We start from the raw sequence: 12,693 nt of genomic DNA, 5'->3' as shown, positions 1-12,693 counted from the left end.
TGCCAGAACACAGATTGCATAAAAGGCCGGGAGCTGGTGGGGGGCAGGGGAAGGGAATGTGACCAGGTCTAGGTCTGGAGTTTCAGCTTGGACACTGAGCTAAGTAGATAAGCAAAACAAGCCAGGACACGCCATCCTGCCCCAGGCCCAGCTTCTCTCCTGCCTTCTAACGCCATGGGGAGCAGTCTCAGCCCCCAGCTCTACCTGATGCCCTTCATCTTGGGCCTCTTATCTGGAGGTAAGTGAGGGTAACCTTCCCTTCCTGCTGTCCCCAGCATCCCTCCTTGGCCTTTTGGGGCCAGGCTTCATCAGCCTTTCTCTTCAGGTGTGACCACCACTCCATTGTCTTCGGCCCAGCCTCAAGGATCCTGCTCTCTGGAGGGGGTAGAGATCAAAGGTGGCTCCTTCCGACTTCTCCAAGAGGGCCAGGCACTGGAATACGTGTGTCCTTCTGGCTTCTACCCGTACCCTGTGCAGACACGTACCTGCAGATCCACGGGGTCCTGGAGCACCCTGCAGACTCAAGATCGAAAAACTGTCAAGAAGGCAGAGTGCAGAGGTTTGAGGGCAATGAGTGTGGGCAGTGGCCTAAGGGAGAAACAGGGCAGGTGGCAGCAAGGTCAGGACTAGGATGAGACTAGGCAGGGTGACAAGGTGGGCTGACCAGGAGTAGGAGCAGTTTTAGGGTTGTAGAGGGAAAGGAAGGGAAAAAAAAGGGGAGTTAACCTTTAGTAAGCATTTACCCTGGGCTTCCACGCAGCCCTGGAAGTCAAGAGAACACTCAGCAATGGGGAGGGAGGAGCAGCGGAAACCCCTATGGGTTGAAGGGTAGGTAAGATGCAGCTTCTGCAGGACTGGGAATGCTCTGTTTCTCAGTGACCTGGTCTCTGAGACCAGGAGGGAAACACCTAAGGCAGCCTTTCCCTCTTGATGACTTCTACTTCTCCCCTCTTCTCAAAGCAATCCGCTGTCCACGACCACAGGACTTCGAGAACGGGGAATACCGGCCCCGGTCTCCCTACTACAATGTGAGTGATGAGATCTCTTTCCACTGCTATGATGGTTACACTCTCCGGGGCTCTGCCAATCGCACCTGCCAAGTGAATGGCCGGTGGAGTGGGCAGACAGCGATCTGTGACAACGGAGGTGAGAAGCATCCTCTCCCCCTACATTGCTGTCTCCCTGACAGCGCCTAGTCTGAGGAGTGGGCATTTGCCCCTGGACACTGTAACTCTTGCTCTCTACCTTGCCCTCGGGGCCTCAGGCTTCAGCGCTTACCTCCATGTCTCATGCCTCTGCAGCGGGGTACTGCTCCAACCCAGGCATCCCCATTGGCACAAGGAAGGTGGGCAGCCGGTACCGCCTTGAAGACAGCGTCACCTACCACTGCAGCCGGGGGCTTACCCTGCGTGGCTCCCAGCGGCGAACGTGTCAGGAAGGTGGCTCTTGGAGCGGGACGGAGCCTTCCTGCCAAGGTGACCCTTGACCTGTACCCCCAGGTCAGATCCTGATCTTGCATCCTACTGTCTTCTCTCCCCACCTCAACCCTGCTCTTTCCTCACTTCTTTTAAACCTTCCTCTAGAACTGTCTCACTTCTGAGCCTTTTCTACCCTGGAAACCCACAATCCCCTGTCTCTTTGGTCACTGTGTCCCTGACACTCCCAGACATTTGACCTCATTTCTGACTCTCCCAGACTCCTTCATGTACGACACCCCTCAAGAGGTGGCCGAAGCTTTCCTGTCTTCCCTGACGGAGACCATAGAAGGAGTCGATGCCGAGGATGGGCACAGCCCAGGTTTGAAGGCAGAGAGGGGAGGCAAGGCAGGGAACTGGGGGAAAATGGAGAAGGGACAAGATAATCATTCATGCTGGAGCCTGAGTCACTCTCCTGGCACCCAGGGGAACAACAGAAGCGGAGGATCATCCTAGACCCTTCAGGCTCCATGAACATCTACCTGGTGCTAGATGGATCAGACAGCATTGGGGCCGGCAACTTCACAGGAGCCAAAAAGTGTCTAGTCAACTTAATTGAGAAGGTGGAGTCCTCCTATCCCTGAACTTGGGGGAATGGAATCTTGCTGATCTTCCAGGACTAGCTCCCTGATCATTCCAGCCCCTCTGAACCGCAGGGCCCCAGGAAAGTCTCCAGGTCCTATTCTGTCTTCCTTCCCTTGTACTTGATTCCTCCATGAACCTCAGTGCTTGAGCCTCTTCCTAAGAGCCTCCCTGTCCCAGCAACGTTGCTGAAGTCTCCCAATCACAGTATTCTACTTTCAATGCCATGGCGCCTTGTTCTCCTCACCCACAGGTGGCAAGTTATGGTGTGAAGCCAAGATATGCTCTAGTGACATATGCCACATACCCCAGAATTTGGGTCAAAGTGTCTGACCAAGAGAGCAGCAATGCAGACTGGGTCACGAAGAAGCTCAGTGAAATCAATTATGAAGGTCAGAGGTTAGGGAATGGTGGGAGGTTCACTTTGGGGTCAGGAGGTTCAGGAGTGTTGTGTAGAGGGGGTCATGAGACTACCTTGAGGGCAACAGGGGGACCACTTTGTAGTCAAAGGTTGAACAGCAGGGTCATTGGGCAATGGAGGTTAGTGGGAACCTGCTGAGGGCTGGAAGGGCCACTTTGTGGTCAAAGGGAAGTCCATATGATGATTAACTTAAAAAGTTGAAAGATGTGAGATTTCAGTTGCAGATTGGTCTCTGGGGTTAAAAGATGGCTTGGAAGACCAGGTGAGGTGATGCTCTCTTCCCTCTCCACAGACCACAAGTTGAAGTCAGGGACTAACACCAAGAGGGCCCTCCAGGCAGTGTACAGCATGATGAGTTGGCCAGAGGACATCCCTCCTGAAGGCTGGAACCGCACCCGCCATGTCATCATCCTCATGACCGATGGTCAGAAGGGACCTCTCTCCTGTCCCAGCCTCCCCACCTTCTCAGACCAGCATGTGGCCCTTAAGTCCACTTGTAACACTATACCCATGGTTGGGGCCCTGAATGTGACTCATAACTGGCTGTTCATCTCTCCTGTGACCCTTCATAAAGAATTATTCCTAAAGCCCTGTGATCAACTACCTCTAACCCTTCCTCAACTTACTCACCCTGCCACGTGTATCACTGCCTCTAGCCAATTTATCTTATCTCCTACCCTCATGGTCCCGTCTCTTCTGCAGGATTGCACAACATGGGCGGGGACCCAATTACTGTCATTGATGAGATCCGGGACTTGTTATACATCGGCAAGGATCGCAAAAACCCGAGGGAGGATTATCTGGGTGAGTAACCTGCCTAGGACCCAGCACCCTACTTTCTCAGGGCTTAGACCGTCATCCTTCCTTTTTCTCCCTCAGATGTCTATGTGTTTGGGGTTGGACCTTTGGTGGACCAAGTGAACATCAATGCTTTGGCTTCCAAGAAAGACAATGAGCAACATGTGTTCAAAGTCAAGGATATGGAAAACCTGGAAGACGTTTTCTTCCAAATGATTGGTAGGCAGATACAAGGGAATAAAGAACGCAACTCTCCTCAGCTTCCCCTGAAATAATTCATTCTTCCTCTACCCCTGAAGCTCTAGTTGCCTGGAAAGCCTTCTTCATTCCTCCTTCTCTACCTCAGTATCACTATTCTTGTTTCCTGGCACTGTTTGCTTCTTAACCTTAGAATCACAGAGCTCTAGGCACTTCAGAGATCTTTCTATTGTCCTACATTTGACACATGTGGAAACAAAGGCCAAAGGAGGTCAAGGGGCAGCAAGCTAGCAACAGGGCTGGGCTTGAAAACAGCCAGGCCTCTGATAGCTTGATCCCAAGTTCTTTCCCTTTTCACTCCACCACAGCAGTTTTCTCCTAACACAAGGAAACAAATACCTGTGGCCTTTCCCTTTCTCCTTTTGGGCCTCTGCCCCCCACAGACTCCTACCCAAAGGCTGCTGCCGTTTGGGAATGAAGTGTTCCGAGTTTTCAGCACATTCTCCTTCTCTGCCAGATGAAAGCCAGTCTCTGAGTCTCTGTGGCATGGTTTGGGAACACAGGAAGGGTACCGATTACCACAAGCAACCATGGCAGGCCAAGATCTCAGTCACTGTAAGCACAGAATCCCAGTAGTGAGGACTTGGGGGAGGTGAGGTCAAGGTGAAATGGGAGTAGGGGAAGGGCAAAATGGCTGTAAGAGATGGTGGTTTGTGAAAGTTGAGTTTTCCCTTTCTACTGTTCTGTTCCCAGCGCCCTTCGAAGGGACATGAGAGCTGTATGGGGGCTGTGGTGTCTGAGTACTTTGTGCTGACAGCAGCACATTGTTTTACTGTGGACGACAAGGAACACTCGATCAAGGTCAGCGTGGGTAAGGATGCAACTGAAGGTCCCGGGCTGCACCTATGCCCTCCAGGCAACACCTCCCACTTTCTACAGATCCCACACTCCACTCATCTGCAATGCAGCCCCATCCCTTGCACCCCAGACCAGTCAGGGATGGGGAAGACTTGAAGTTAGGAATGACATGGGGCCAGAGGCAAGAAGCTGCCCACAAAGAGGTGGTACCTATTCTCCTACTTCAAGGGAAGAAGCGGGACCTGGAGATAGAAAAAGTCCTATTTCACCCCGACTACAACATTAGCGGGAAAAAAGAAGCAGGAATTCCTGAATTTTATGACTATGACGTTGCCCTGATCAAGCTCAAGAATAAGTTGAATTATGACCCGACTATCAGGTGAGAGCATCCAGATCCCTGAGGAAAGGCTGGGAAAGGCTGGAGGACTGGGGTGAGGAGCAGGCCTAGTTTGCTGTTCTTTCTCCCTGTCCTTTATAGGCCCATTTGTCTCCCCTGTACCGAGGGAACAACTCGAGCTTTGAGGCTTCCTCCAACTACCAGTTGCCAGCAACAGAGTAAGACATACTAGGGGGGAGGATAAGGATGAGATCCCGAGACAAGTGAGGCATGAGAGGGAGATGCAATAGGAAGAGACGATGCCTGTCCCAGAACCTAGCACTAGGAAGGGCTTAGGGGACATCTGCTGAGTGACAAAGTCAATAGGGAGATGACAGTGGTGGGAGCAGCTGAAGTGATGCAGTCTATTTGTCCAGAGGAAGAGCTGCTCCCTGCACAGGATATCAAAGCTCTGTTTGTGTCTGAGGAGGAGAAGAAGCTGACTCGGAAGGAGGTCTACATCAAGAATGGGGATAAGGTGAGAAATGGGCATCCTAAGGAGGCACTCTAGGCCCTAATCCTTCCTAAGCCACCTCTGTTCATTACCTTTCTCCATGCTTCCCACCTCCCCTACAGAAAGGCAGCTGTGAGAGAGATGCTCAATATGCCCCAGGCTATGACAAAGTCAAGGACATCTCGGAGGTGGTCACCCCTCGGTTCCTTTGTACTGGAGGAGTGAGTCCCTATGCTGACCCCAATACTTGCAGAGGTGAGAGAACGCTCTCTGGTTGTGCTCCAAGTGCCCGAGGGCCAAGAGTCCTTTTCCCTACAGCTTCTCCTCTCCTTGCAGGTGATTCTGGCGGCCCCTTGATAGTTCACAAGAGAAGTCGTTTCATTCAAGTGAGTCCTCCCTTTCCTATCTGGGGAGATGCCAAGTGGTCAGCATGGGCCCCAAAGCAGGAAAGCACAATGCATGTGGCTAGTAATTCGAGGTGGGCAGAGCCTGCCTCACTTTAGGACTGCATGTCTGGCCTGTGTGTGTCAAGAATGAGGCTGAGCTGGGTCCCTAGCCTGATTCCTTTAGGTCAGCTAAGACACAATCAGGAACAGTCATGCTTCCAGGATTAGGAATTCTATGAATGATCCATGGCACCCCACTGCCTCTGCAGGTTGGTGTCATCAGCTGGGGAGTAGTGGATGTCTGCAAAAACCAGAAGCGGCAAAAGCAGGTACCTGCTCACGCCCGAGACTTTCACGTCAACCTCTTCCAAGTGCTGCCCTGGCTGAAGGAGAAACTCCAAGATGAGGATTTGGGTTTTCTCTAAGGGGTTTCCTGCTGGACAGGGGCGCGGGATTGAATTAAAACAGCTGCGACAACACTTGTGTTCCAGATCCTTTTGGGGCAAGGGAGTGGGGAACGGGCACTGGCCATGTTGTTACACTGAGATCAAACCTGACACCCATTTTTAAAGGCTTAACCCCAATCCCAAGTGCTGAAAAACCAGAGGCTGAGGGAGATGTGTAAGCTTCCACCTCAGTGTTTTACTGAGACCAGCATTGGGGCATATGAGGCACAAGGAATCCAGCTCTGTTCCCTAGAAGCCATCCACAAGGTTTTCCTTGTAGACGTCATCACTGTAGACAATCTGGGTCCTCTTGTCCCGGTGGCAACCCTTAGGGCTGTTCTGGACAGCTAGGGAGGGAGGAGAGGAACAGTTAAGGTCTAAAGGAGATCATAGATCAGACCCTGAGGCTGACTCCTGACCACCTCAGTCCTGGCTGCTGGCCCCTGGAAAACCAGTTTCCACGCTGCCCTCTGGTGGCCAGGATGGCCTGTCTTCCTTAGCTCCTTTGTGCCAACCCATGGCCAAGGAGAGTGTAAGTGGACATTTTGATGAATGTTTTGTTCTTAGAAAAATCCCAAATGTCATTGTTGAGATATATGAATGATATTAACCCACTACTTATAGTATGTCAGAAGCTAAAAACTAGAAAACCTCTGTAGCCCTTTATTGACATGCTGATCAACTCTAGTTCCTTTCTTTTGCCTGAAAGGCCACTGTTGCTCTGAGTCCTTCTTTCTGCTCACTCCTTTCCCAGGAAAATCTACTTTCAGGTAATGGGTTACTCATACTAAGGAATGCTACTAGCTCCACCAGAACTCATTCAGCATGTAGCTTTGGCCCTCACCATTCTCTCTCAAGCCTCTAGCTGTTTCTTCCCCTTCCTCTTTTCCTCCCTCCACCAGACATGTTACTCTCTTCACCCCATCCAAAGATTCCATCCCCACCACCCTTGACCTAGAGAGAATCTCTCCCACCCACTTCTCATCCTGTGATCTCTGTACCTTGACACTGCTGGCTACTCCCTCTTTCTCAAAGCATGTGTCCTTTCGCTTCAGTGGCCCAGGCCCCTCTGGTGCTGCTCCCAGCCCTCTGACCCCTCCTCCTGTCTCCTTTGCTAACGTTAGGCTCAACGTTAGCCTAACGTGTCAGGAGAGCTGGAGACACGTGGGGCGTAAGGTGGACAGTCCTGTTTCCTAACATAGTCCCTGAGTATTCCTCAAGTCTAGTCCTGGGTCGTTTTTTTTCTCCGAAATAAGTCTCCCTCATGATCGGGGAGCCACCCTGTGATGCAGATGACTTAATCTATGTTTTCATTCCTTACCTCACACCTGAGTTCCAGACCCCTAATTTCAAATACTTACGAAATTCACTCTACTCCATCTCAAAATGAACAAGCCCCATGAGACACTCATCTTTCTCACCAATCTCACTCCAGCTCCCATTTTCTTCCCTGTTCCAGTCGCTGCTTTGGAAGCTGTTCTCAATCCTTTTCTCTCCTTTCTTTACCTCTAACTAACAGATGATCTGAAATTTTCCCTCCCATTCCCACAGCCTCTGCACACACTCTGACCTCGATAATCTCTAGGAAACCCAAGGATGGGTGGGGGAACCAAAAGGAGTGTGCTGTAGGGGAGAGGACGGGAAAGAAAATCCCATTCTTACCGAGGGAGCCCCAGACAGACTTGCCAGTAGCGGCATCCAGCATGGGCTGTTTCCGGGCTATGTTGACTTTGAGCTGTACAGACTCCACCTGGGTCCCGTTGAGCTAAAGCAGAAGAGGGGAGGCAGAGGATGGGGAGGAAAACATTACAGATACACCAAAGAAGCTATTCCAGGAGTTGCTATCCTAGGAGTAGACTGAATAAGGAATCTGAGAATGTAAGTTTTTCTGTGTGAATAGGGAGAGACTTTATCAAGAGGAACCAACTTCTTCCTGGCATCTAGTATTTTGATGAGAACACATGAGAACAGCAGAAGCGATGGGAAGAACAGATTTGCGAAGTTCCAACCTCAGCAACGGCCTGATCTGCTGACTCCATCTTTTCATAGGTGACGAAGGCACAGCTGGGATAAAGAAAAAACAGGGTCAGTGGAGAGCCAAGGGGCTCTTCTGGACCCAACCAAACCCAGCGATCACAGGCGGCTGCCGGGAGGGCAGCTTCCTCCCTCAAGTCTCACACCCCAGGATTCGCCCAGGACTTCTCATCATGCCCTGTCGTCATCCTTACTTTCTGGGTGGGTCCATGGAGAGGTCAATGATGTTTCCAAAAGGAGAGAAGGCCCCACGGAGAAGGGTAGGCGTCATGTCTTCTCCGTATACATAGAGAGTATTCCCTTTCCTAGGGGCTCGCCGTTCAGGGAAGGAGTCTGACCCTTTGGGAGCAGGAATCACAGTCACAAGACATGGTCCATCCCACACTTCACTTAGTAGGACCCACATAAACCTCAGTTAAGGTCACCTTGACCTCCAGCCAAGATCACTCACTGCGGAAAGGACCCTCTCGGTCTCGGTCTCGATCCCGCTCCCGCTCCCGATCCCTGTCCCGTTCCCGGTCTCGATCTCGATCTCGATCCCGATCCCGATCCCTGTCCCGCTCTCGGTCTCTGTCTCGATCTCGCTCCCGATCTCGGTCTCTGTCCCGGTTCCTCTCATGGCTGCGGTCCCGGCTGCGGCTTCGGGGAGGGGAGGCTGAGGAGTGGGCACCACTGCGTTCTTCATAGCCCCAGTCAAAGCTTCGAGGGGGACCATCACCAGCCCCTGGGCCCTCTGCCTCTTCTCCATCTGGCCCTAGTTCTCGAAGTCGATCGCTAGAAGACACAAAGCTGGGGAGATGCAGACTGAAGATCAAAGGGGGGTTTTACCTTCTCCCCTTGGACCCTGTGGAGACTTAATATTCCCTCAATAGCACAGCTTCTACAGCCCAAACCTCCCAAGGACTCAGGCAATCAACCCCGCCAAGTGGGCCCAGTCTTATCTCTACTCTCTAACCTCTCATACAGAGATTTCCTCTGGGGACGTCTAGATGACTGTAAAAGAGACCAAGAACAGTTAAGATGATTCCCAGTTGCTAACATGTAGTCCAAAATAAGTTAGTTTCTCATGTTCCTCCATCCCCAACCCCTCAGGGACAGAAATTAGAAGCCTTTACCTCTTGCAGGTCATCATCAGCAGATATGCTCCTCTGGAACGGCTGGAAAGTGGGGACTGGTCCCTTCTCGGGGTCCTGGAGAGGGGAGAGACCTACCTCAGTGTGGAGCAGGAGGCTGCCCAACCATGGAACAGAGATGTTCCTCTTCCCTCACCCTCTTCTAGATTTCCTCTGATCTCTTCTTTCCTTTTAACACTATATACATTTCTTATTTGACTATGTGGTTTTATTTATTTGTTTTTATTTTTTGAGACAGGGTCTTGCTCTGTTGTCCAGGTTGGAGTGCAATGGTGCAATCATAGCTTGCTGCAGCCTTGACCTCCCAGGCTCAAGCAATCCTCCTACCTTAGCCTCCCTAGTAGCTGAGACTAGAGATGCGCTCTACCATGCTTGGCTAATTTCTGTTTTTTTTTTTTTTTTTTTTTTTTGTAGAGATAGGGTTTCACTATGTTGCCAGGGCTGGTCTCAAATTCCTGGGCTCAAGCAATCCTCCTACCTTGGCCTCCTAAAGTGCTCTAATTATAGGAATGAGCCACTGCCACACCTGCCATTGCAGCTTTTTGGTTTTGTTTTGAGATAGAGTCTTGCTCTGTCGCCCAGGGTGGAGTATAGTGGTGCGATCTCCACTCACTGCAACCTGTGCCTCCTGGGTTCAAGTAATTCTCTGGCCTCAGACTCCTCAGTAACTGGGACTATAGGCGTGCATCACCATGCCCTGCGAATTTTTGTTATGTTTAGTAGAGACGGGTTTCACCATGTTGGCCAGGTTGGTCTCAAACTCCTAAACTCAAGTGATCTGCCCACCTTGGCCTCCCAAAGTGCTGGGATTATAGGCATGAGCCACCACGCCTGGCTGATACTTTTTATAAGTGACTTGATATGTTATATATTCAGTTTATTTCAACCTCTCTTGAATCTGATAACATTTTCTGCCCTTTCCATCCCTTAGAGCGACATATTCCAAGAGCTCCAATCCAAAGTGGATTAGAACTACAAAATTTGTAAAATGGAGAATTCAGGAGTCATCTAGTTTTTTCATTTAATATTTGAGAGGCAAAACTCAGAATGGTACAGCAATTTGCCAGTGCTTGAGTATGCATATTTTTCCCCAAACCCATCTACATTCCAACTTGGAGGGATGCCCTCTAAACAATCCTTCTGTTTGTGCTCACCTTTAACTTCCCCTCAAGGGTTCGAGAACGCTTGAAGCCTGAGTTCTTGGTCTCAGCCTTGATGGCACTGATGGCTCCTGATTTCACCAGCTGCTTTGCCTGCTCTGTTGCTGTGGCTGTGTCCACGACAGGCTGCTCTGATAGTGCTGGAGTGATAAGGGGAAGAGACATTATGTTGACCAGGCCATGATGAAGGTCAGCCCCATGCTGCCCACTTCCAGTCCATCCCCATTTCCCCTGTCACTCACAGCGTTTGACACCGCCTTGGCTGGTTGTGCTGCTGCTACTTTGCTTCTTCAGAGCCAGCAATGCCTTTTTCTGGGAACAAGGGTGAGAGGAGAGAGGTCAGTGAGGGCCAGCCCCTAGCTGGTTCCTCTCCCAAGACCCCTGGGCACATCACTCCAGGGACCATCTTTCTTGATGTCCTTAGAGTGGTGCATTGATGTGCTCTGCCTCTTGCCTCTGGTCCCCTAGATCATGAATGATGCCGGAAATTCCTAATCTAACCAAACCACGGAACCCAGAGGTTTTCCAGAGTGTTACATTTTTGAGGTTGAAGACAAAGAATTTGATCATGGACTAGAATCCTAGGATATAAGCTGCAAGTAAGTATAAGTCTATGTGCCTTTCCTGGAGGCTTCATCCATCTATTTCCTGCATATTGAATAAGGCCCAGACATGACTTTGTAACAGGGATATCCAGGAGGATAAAGCATTGTTTCTACCCTCAAGAAGCTTATAGTCTGAGAAATAAAAATAAACTGAGTGAGTTAGCAATGCGGTAAGAGGTGCAGATTATTCATAGCTGAAAGCTAGTAAGATTTTCTGATGTTTAATGGCTATTAAACTAGGCCCTCCCCCGTATCTCTGCACGACACAGAGAGAAGAAGGGTATTTTAGAAAAAGAAGACAGGATGGCAAACATGCAGAGGTAAGAACGCTTTGGGAATGCATGTTTTGGGAGTAGTGAATAGTTCTACTTTACTAGACAAGGCTGCCAAACTAAGGTTTTGGGGCTTTGTTATATAGACAATGTGAAGCCATTTACGGTTTTTGAGAAACAGAGGGAGCAGAATTTTGTGTTTTCAATGGATCGTTTGACCAAGAGTGAAGAAGTCTGTTAAAAAAAAAAAAAAGACTGAGAAATTTGTTGAGAGACCATTACAATCGCTCATGTAAATGTCAATAAAGCCCTGCTCGGGGGAATACACAATGAAGAATAAACAGGAAAAATTGCTTCAAAAGAAAAAACAAGAAGACTTGGCAAACGCTTGACTATGCAAATAGCGGAGAAGTCAGAGATGAGATTTTGAGTCCAAACGCGTGGCAGAATTGGTGTAGTCAATCTTACTTGGAAGATCAAGAATAGAAAGATGATAGCTCCAACTTTGGGTATCTGAAGTTTATCAGTATGACACTGGATAGAACTGGAAAAACAAACTTGGGGATCATCAGCCCTTAGGTGGTACTAAAAGCCATTGGAAAGGAAGACAATCCCATGGCCGATTGCATAGAAAAGACAGAAGGTCCACACCAGGGCTTGGGAAAGCCCACCTCTCGAAGCTACACTGTGAGGTGGGTGATATATCTCTAGATACGGGCCAGAAAAACTTTCCCATTCGCTCACACTCACCCCAGATCTTCTCAGAGTGCACAGTCTGTGAAAGGTTAGGCCATGTCCACACACAGTCCCTCACCTTTTTCTTGAGTTTGTTGAATTTCTTCTGCAGAGCCTCCTCTTCCTCGCTCAGTCCGGGGGGTATCACCAACATGGTGGTTCCTGGTTCAGGGGCAGGGCCCAAGACATCTTTCTCCCCTGTTACCACCCGGGGTTCACACGCCGTCCACACTGTACCCAACTCCACCCCTTCAGGTCTGCCTACTCTTGCCTTTGGCTTTCCCTACTCCTTGCTTAAACCAGGATGCTGTCCAAGCTCCCGCTGGTCGGGATCATCCAGCATTCCCTCCTGTCTCCAGGGATCACAGACACCAGCACCTCGAGGAACCATGTGGCTCAGGGAGGGACAAACACCCACTCCGTCGGCAAGACGATGGCACCCGACCCCCCTACCCTCGCTGGGGTAAGGACAGCCGCGGGGTTCGAACGGCAGAGAAGGCGGTGGAGCCAGCGTAGCACCCTCAGAGCAACTCAAAGAGGAAGAAGAGAGAAAGGGCTATGAAAAAAGGGGCCGAAGAGTGAGAAGCAGAGGGCCTTACCTGAGGGGGCGGCAACCGCGGGCCCCACGGTCTCCGGCCGCGCCCGCGCTGGCCGCTGATAGCGGGCTCACAACGATGACGTAGCGAAGGGCGGAAAACGCGGTAACCAAGGCGGCCCCAGGCACGCACTTCCGCCCGGCCTTCCACCGGTCCAGGTCTGC

At 50.6% G+C, this 12,693-nt stretch overlaps 2 protein-coding genes across 8 annotated transcripts; one reads left to right on the top strand and one right to left on the bottom strand.

The window, feature by feature from the left end:
* The first annotated feature begins 28 nt into the window (after positions 1 to 28).
* On the top strand, positions 29 to 6,027 carry LOC105497598 (complement factor B). The gene is made up of 18 exons (XM_011768809.2): positions 29 to 238; positions 326 to 559; positions 961 to 1,146; positions 1,302 to 1,475; positions 1,696 to 1,797; positions 1,902 to 2,038; positions 2,311 to 2,449; positions 2,771 to 2,902; positions 3,181 to 3,282; positions 3,358 to 3,495; positions 3,992 to 4,089; positions 4,228 to 4,345; positions 4,561 to 4,711; positions 4,811 to 4,887; positions 5,086 to 5,186; positions 5,285 to 5,417; positions 5,499 to 5,548; positions 5,818 to 6,027. Exons 1-18 carry the CDS (start codon positions 175 to 177, stop codon positions 5,971 to 5,973), a joined length of 2,292 nt encoding a protein of 763 aa, XP_011767111.2. The 5' UTR covers positions 29 to 174; the 3' UTR covers positions 5,974 to 6,027.
* LOC105497593 (negative elongation factor complex member E) lies at positions 1,940 to 12,674 on the bottom strand. Of its 7 annotated transcripts, none has more exons than XM_071097239.1 (11): positions 12,533 to 12,674; positions 12,013 to 12,131; positions 10,564 to 10,633; positions 10,316 to 10,461; positions 9,144 to 9,218; positions 8,984 to 9,021; positions 8,480 to 8,817; positions 8,223 to 8,367; positions 8,004 to 8,058; positions 7,657 to 7,759; positions 1,940 to 6,341 (listed from the first exon to the last, which is right to left on the bottom strand). In XM_071097239.1, exons 2-11 carry the CDS (start codon positions 12,085 to 12,087, stop codon positions 6,244 to 6,246), a joined length of 1,143 nt encoding a protein of 380 aa, XP_070953340.1. In that variant the 5' UTR covers positions 12,088 to 12,131; positions 12,533 to 12,674; the 3' UTR covers positions 1,940 to 6,243. The 7 variants fall into 7 exon arrangements, with proteins under 7 accessions (XP_070953340.1, XP_070953341.1, XP_011767102.2 ...); XM_071097240.1 differs by having other exon boundaries at positions 12,013 to 12,122; XM_011768800.3 differs by having other exon boundaries at positions 12,013 to 12,095.
* Between the last annotated feature and the right edge of the window lie 19 nt (positions 12,675 to 12,693).

Source organism: Macaca nemestrina, chromosome 5 (genome assembly GCF_043159975.1).
Source record: "Macaca nemestrina isolate mMacNem1 chromosome 5, mMacNem.hap1, whole genome shotgun sequence".
NCBI lineage: Eukaryota > Metazoa > Chordata > Mammalia > Primates > Cercopithecidae > Macaca > Macaca nemestrina.
The sequence above is the reverse complement of the archived record's forward strand: the minus strand, read 5'-3'. Positions and strand labels throughout refer to the sequence as shown.

Excerpts from the sequence above, each read along its gene's own strand:
- LOC105497598 (XM_011768809.2), top strand. The coding sequence starts at position 175 with ATGGGGAGCAGTCTCAGCCCCCAGCTCTACCTGATGCCCTTCATCTTG. Across the intron at positions 1,798-1,901 it reads CGAGGATGGGCACAGCCCAG|GGGAACAACAGAAGCGGAGG; the intron begins GTTTGAAGGCAG and ends CCTGGCACCCAG. Across the intron at positions 4,712-4,810 it reads AATTATGACCCGACTATCAG|GCCCATTTGTCTCCCCTGTA; the intron begins GTGAGAGCATCC and ends TGTCCTTTATAG.
- LOC105497593 (XM_071097239.1), bottom strand. The coding sequence starts at position 12,087 with ATGTTGGTGATACCCCCCGGACTGAGCGAGGAAGAGGAGGCTCTGCAG. Across the intron at positions 10,634-12,012 it reads TCAACAAACTCAAGAAAAAG|AAAAAGGCATTGCTGGCTCT; the intron begins GTGAGGGACTGT and ends CCTTGTTCCCAG. Across the intron at positions 7,760-8,003 it reads CAGATCAGGCCGTTGCTGAG|CTCAACGGGACCCAGGTGGA; the intron begins GTTGGAACTTCG and ends CTTCTGCTTTAG.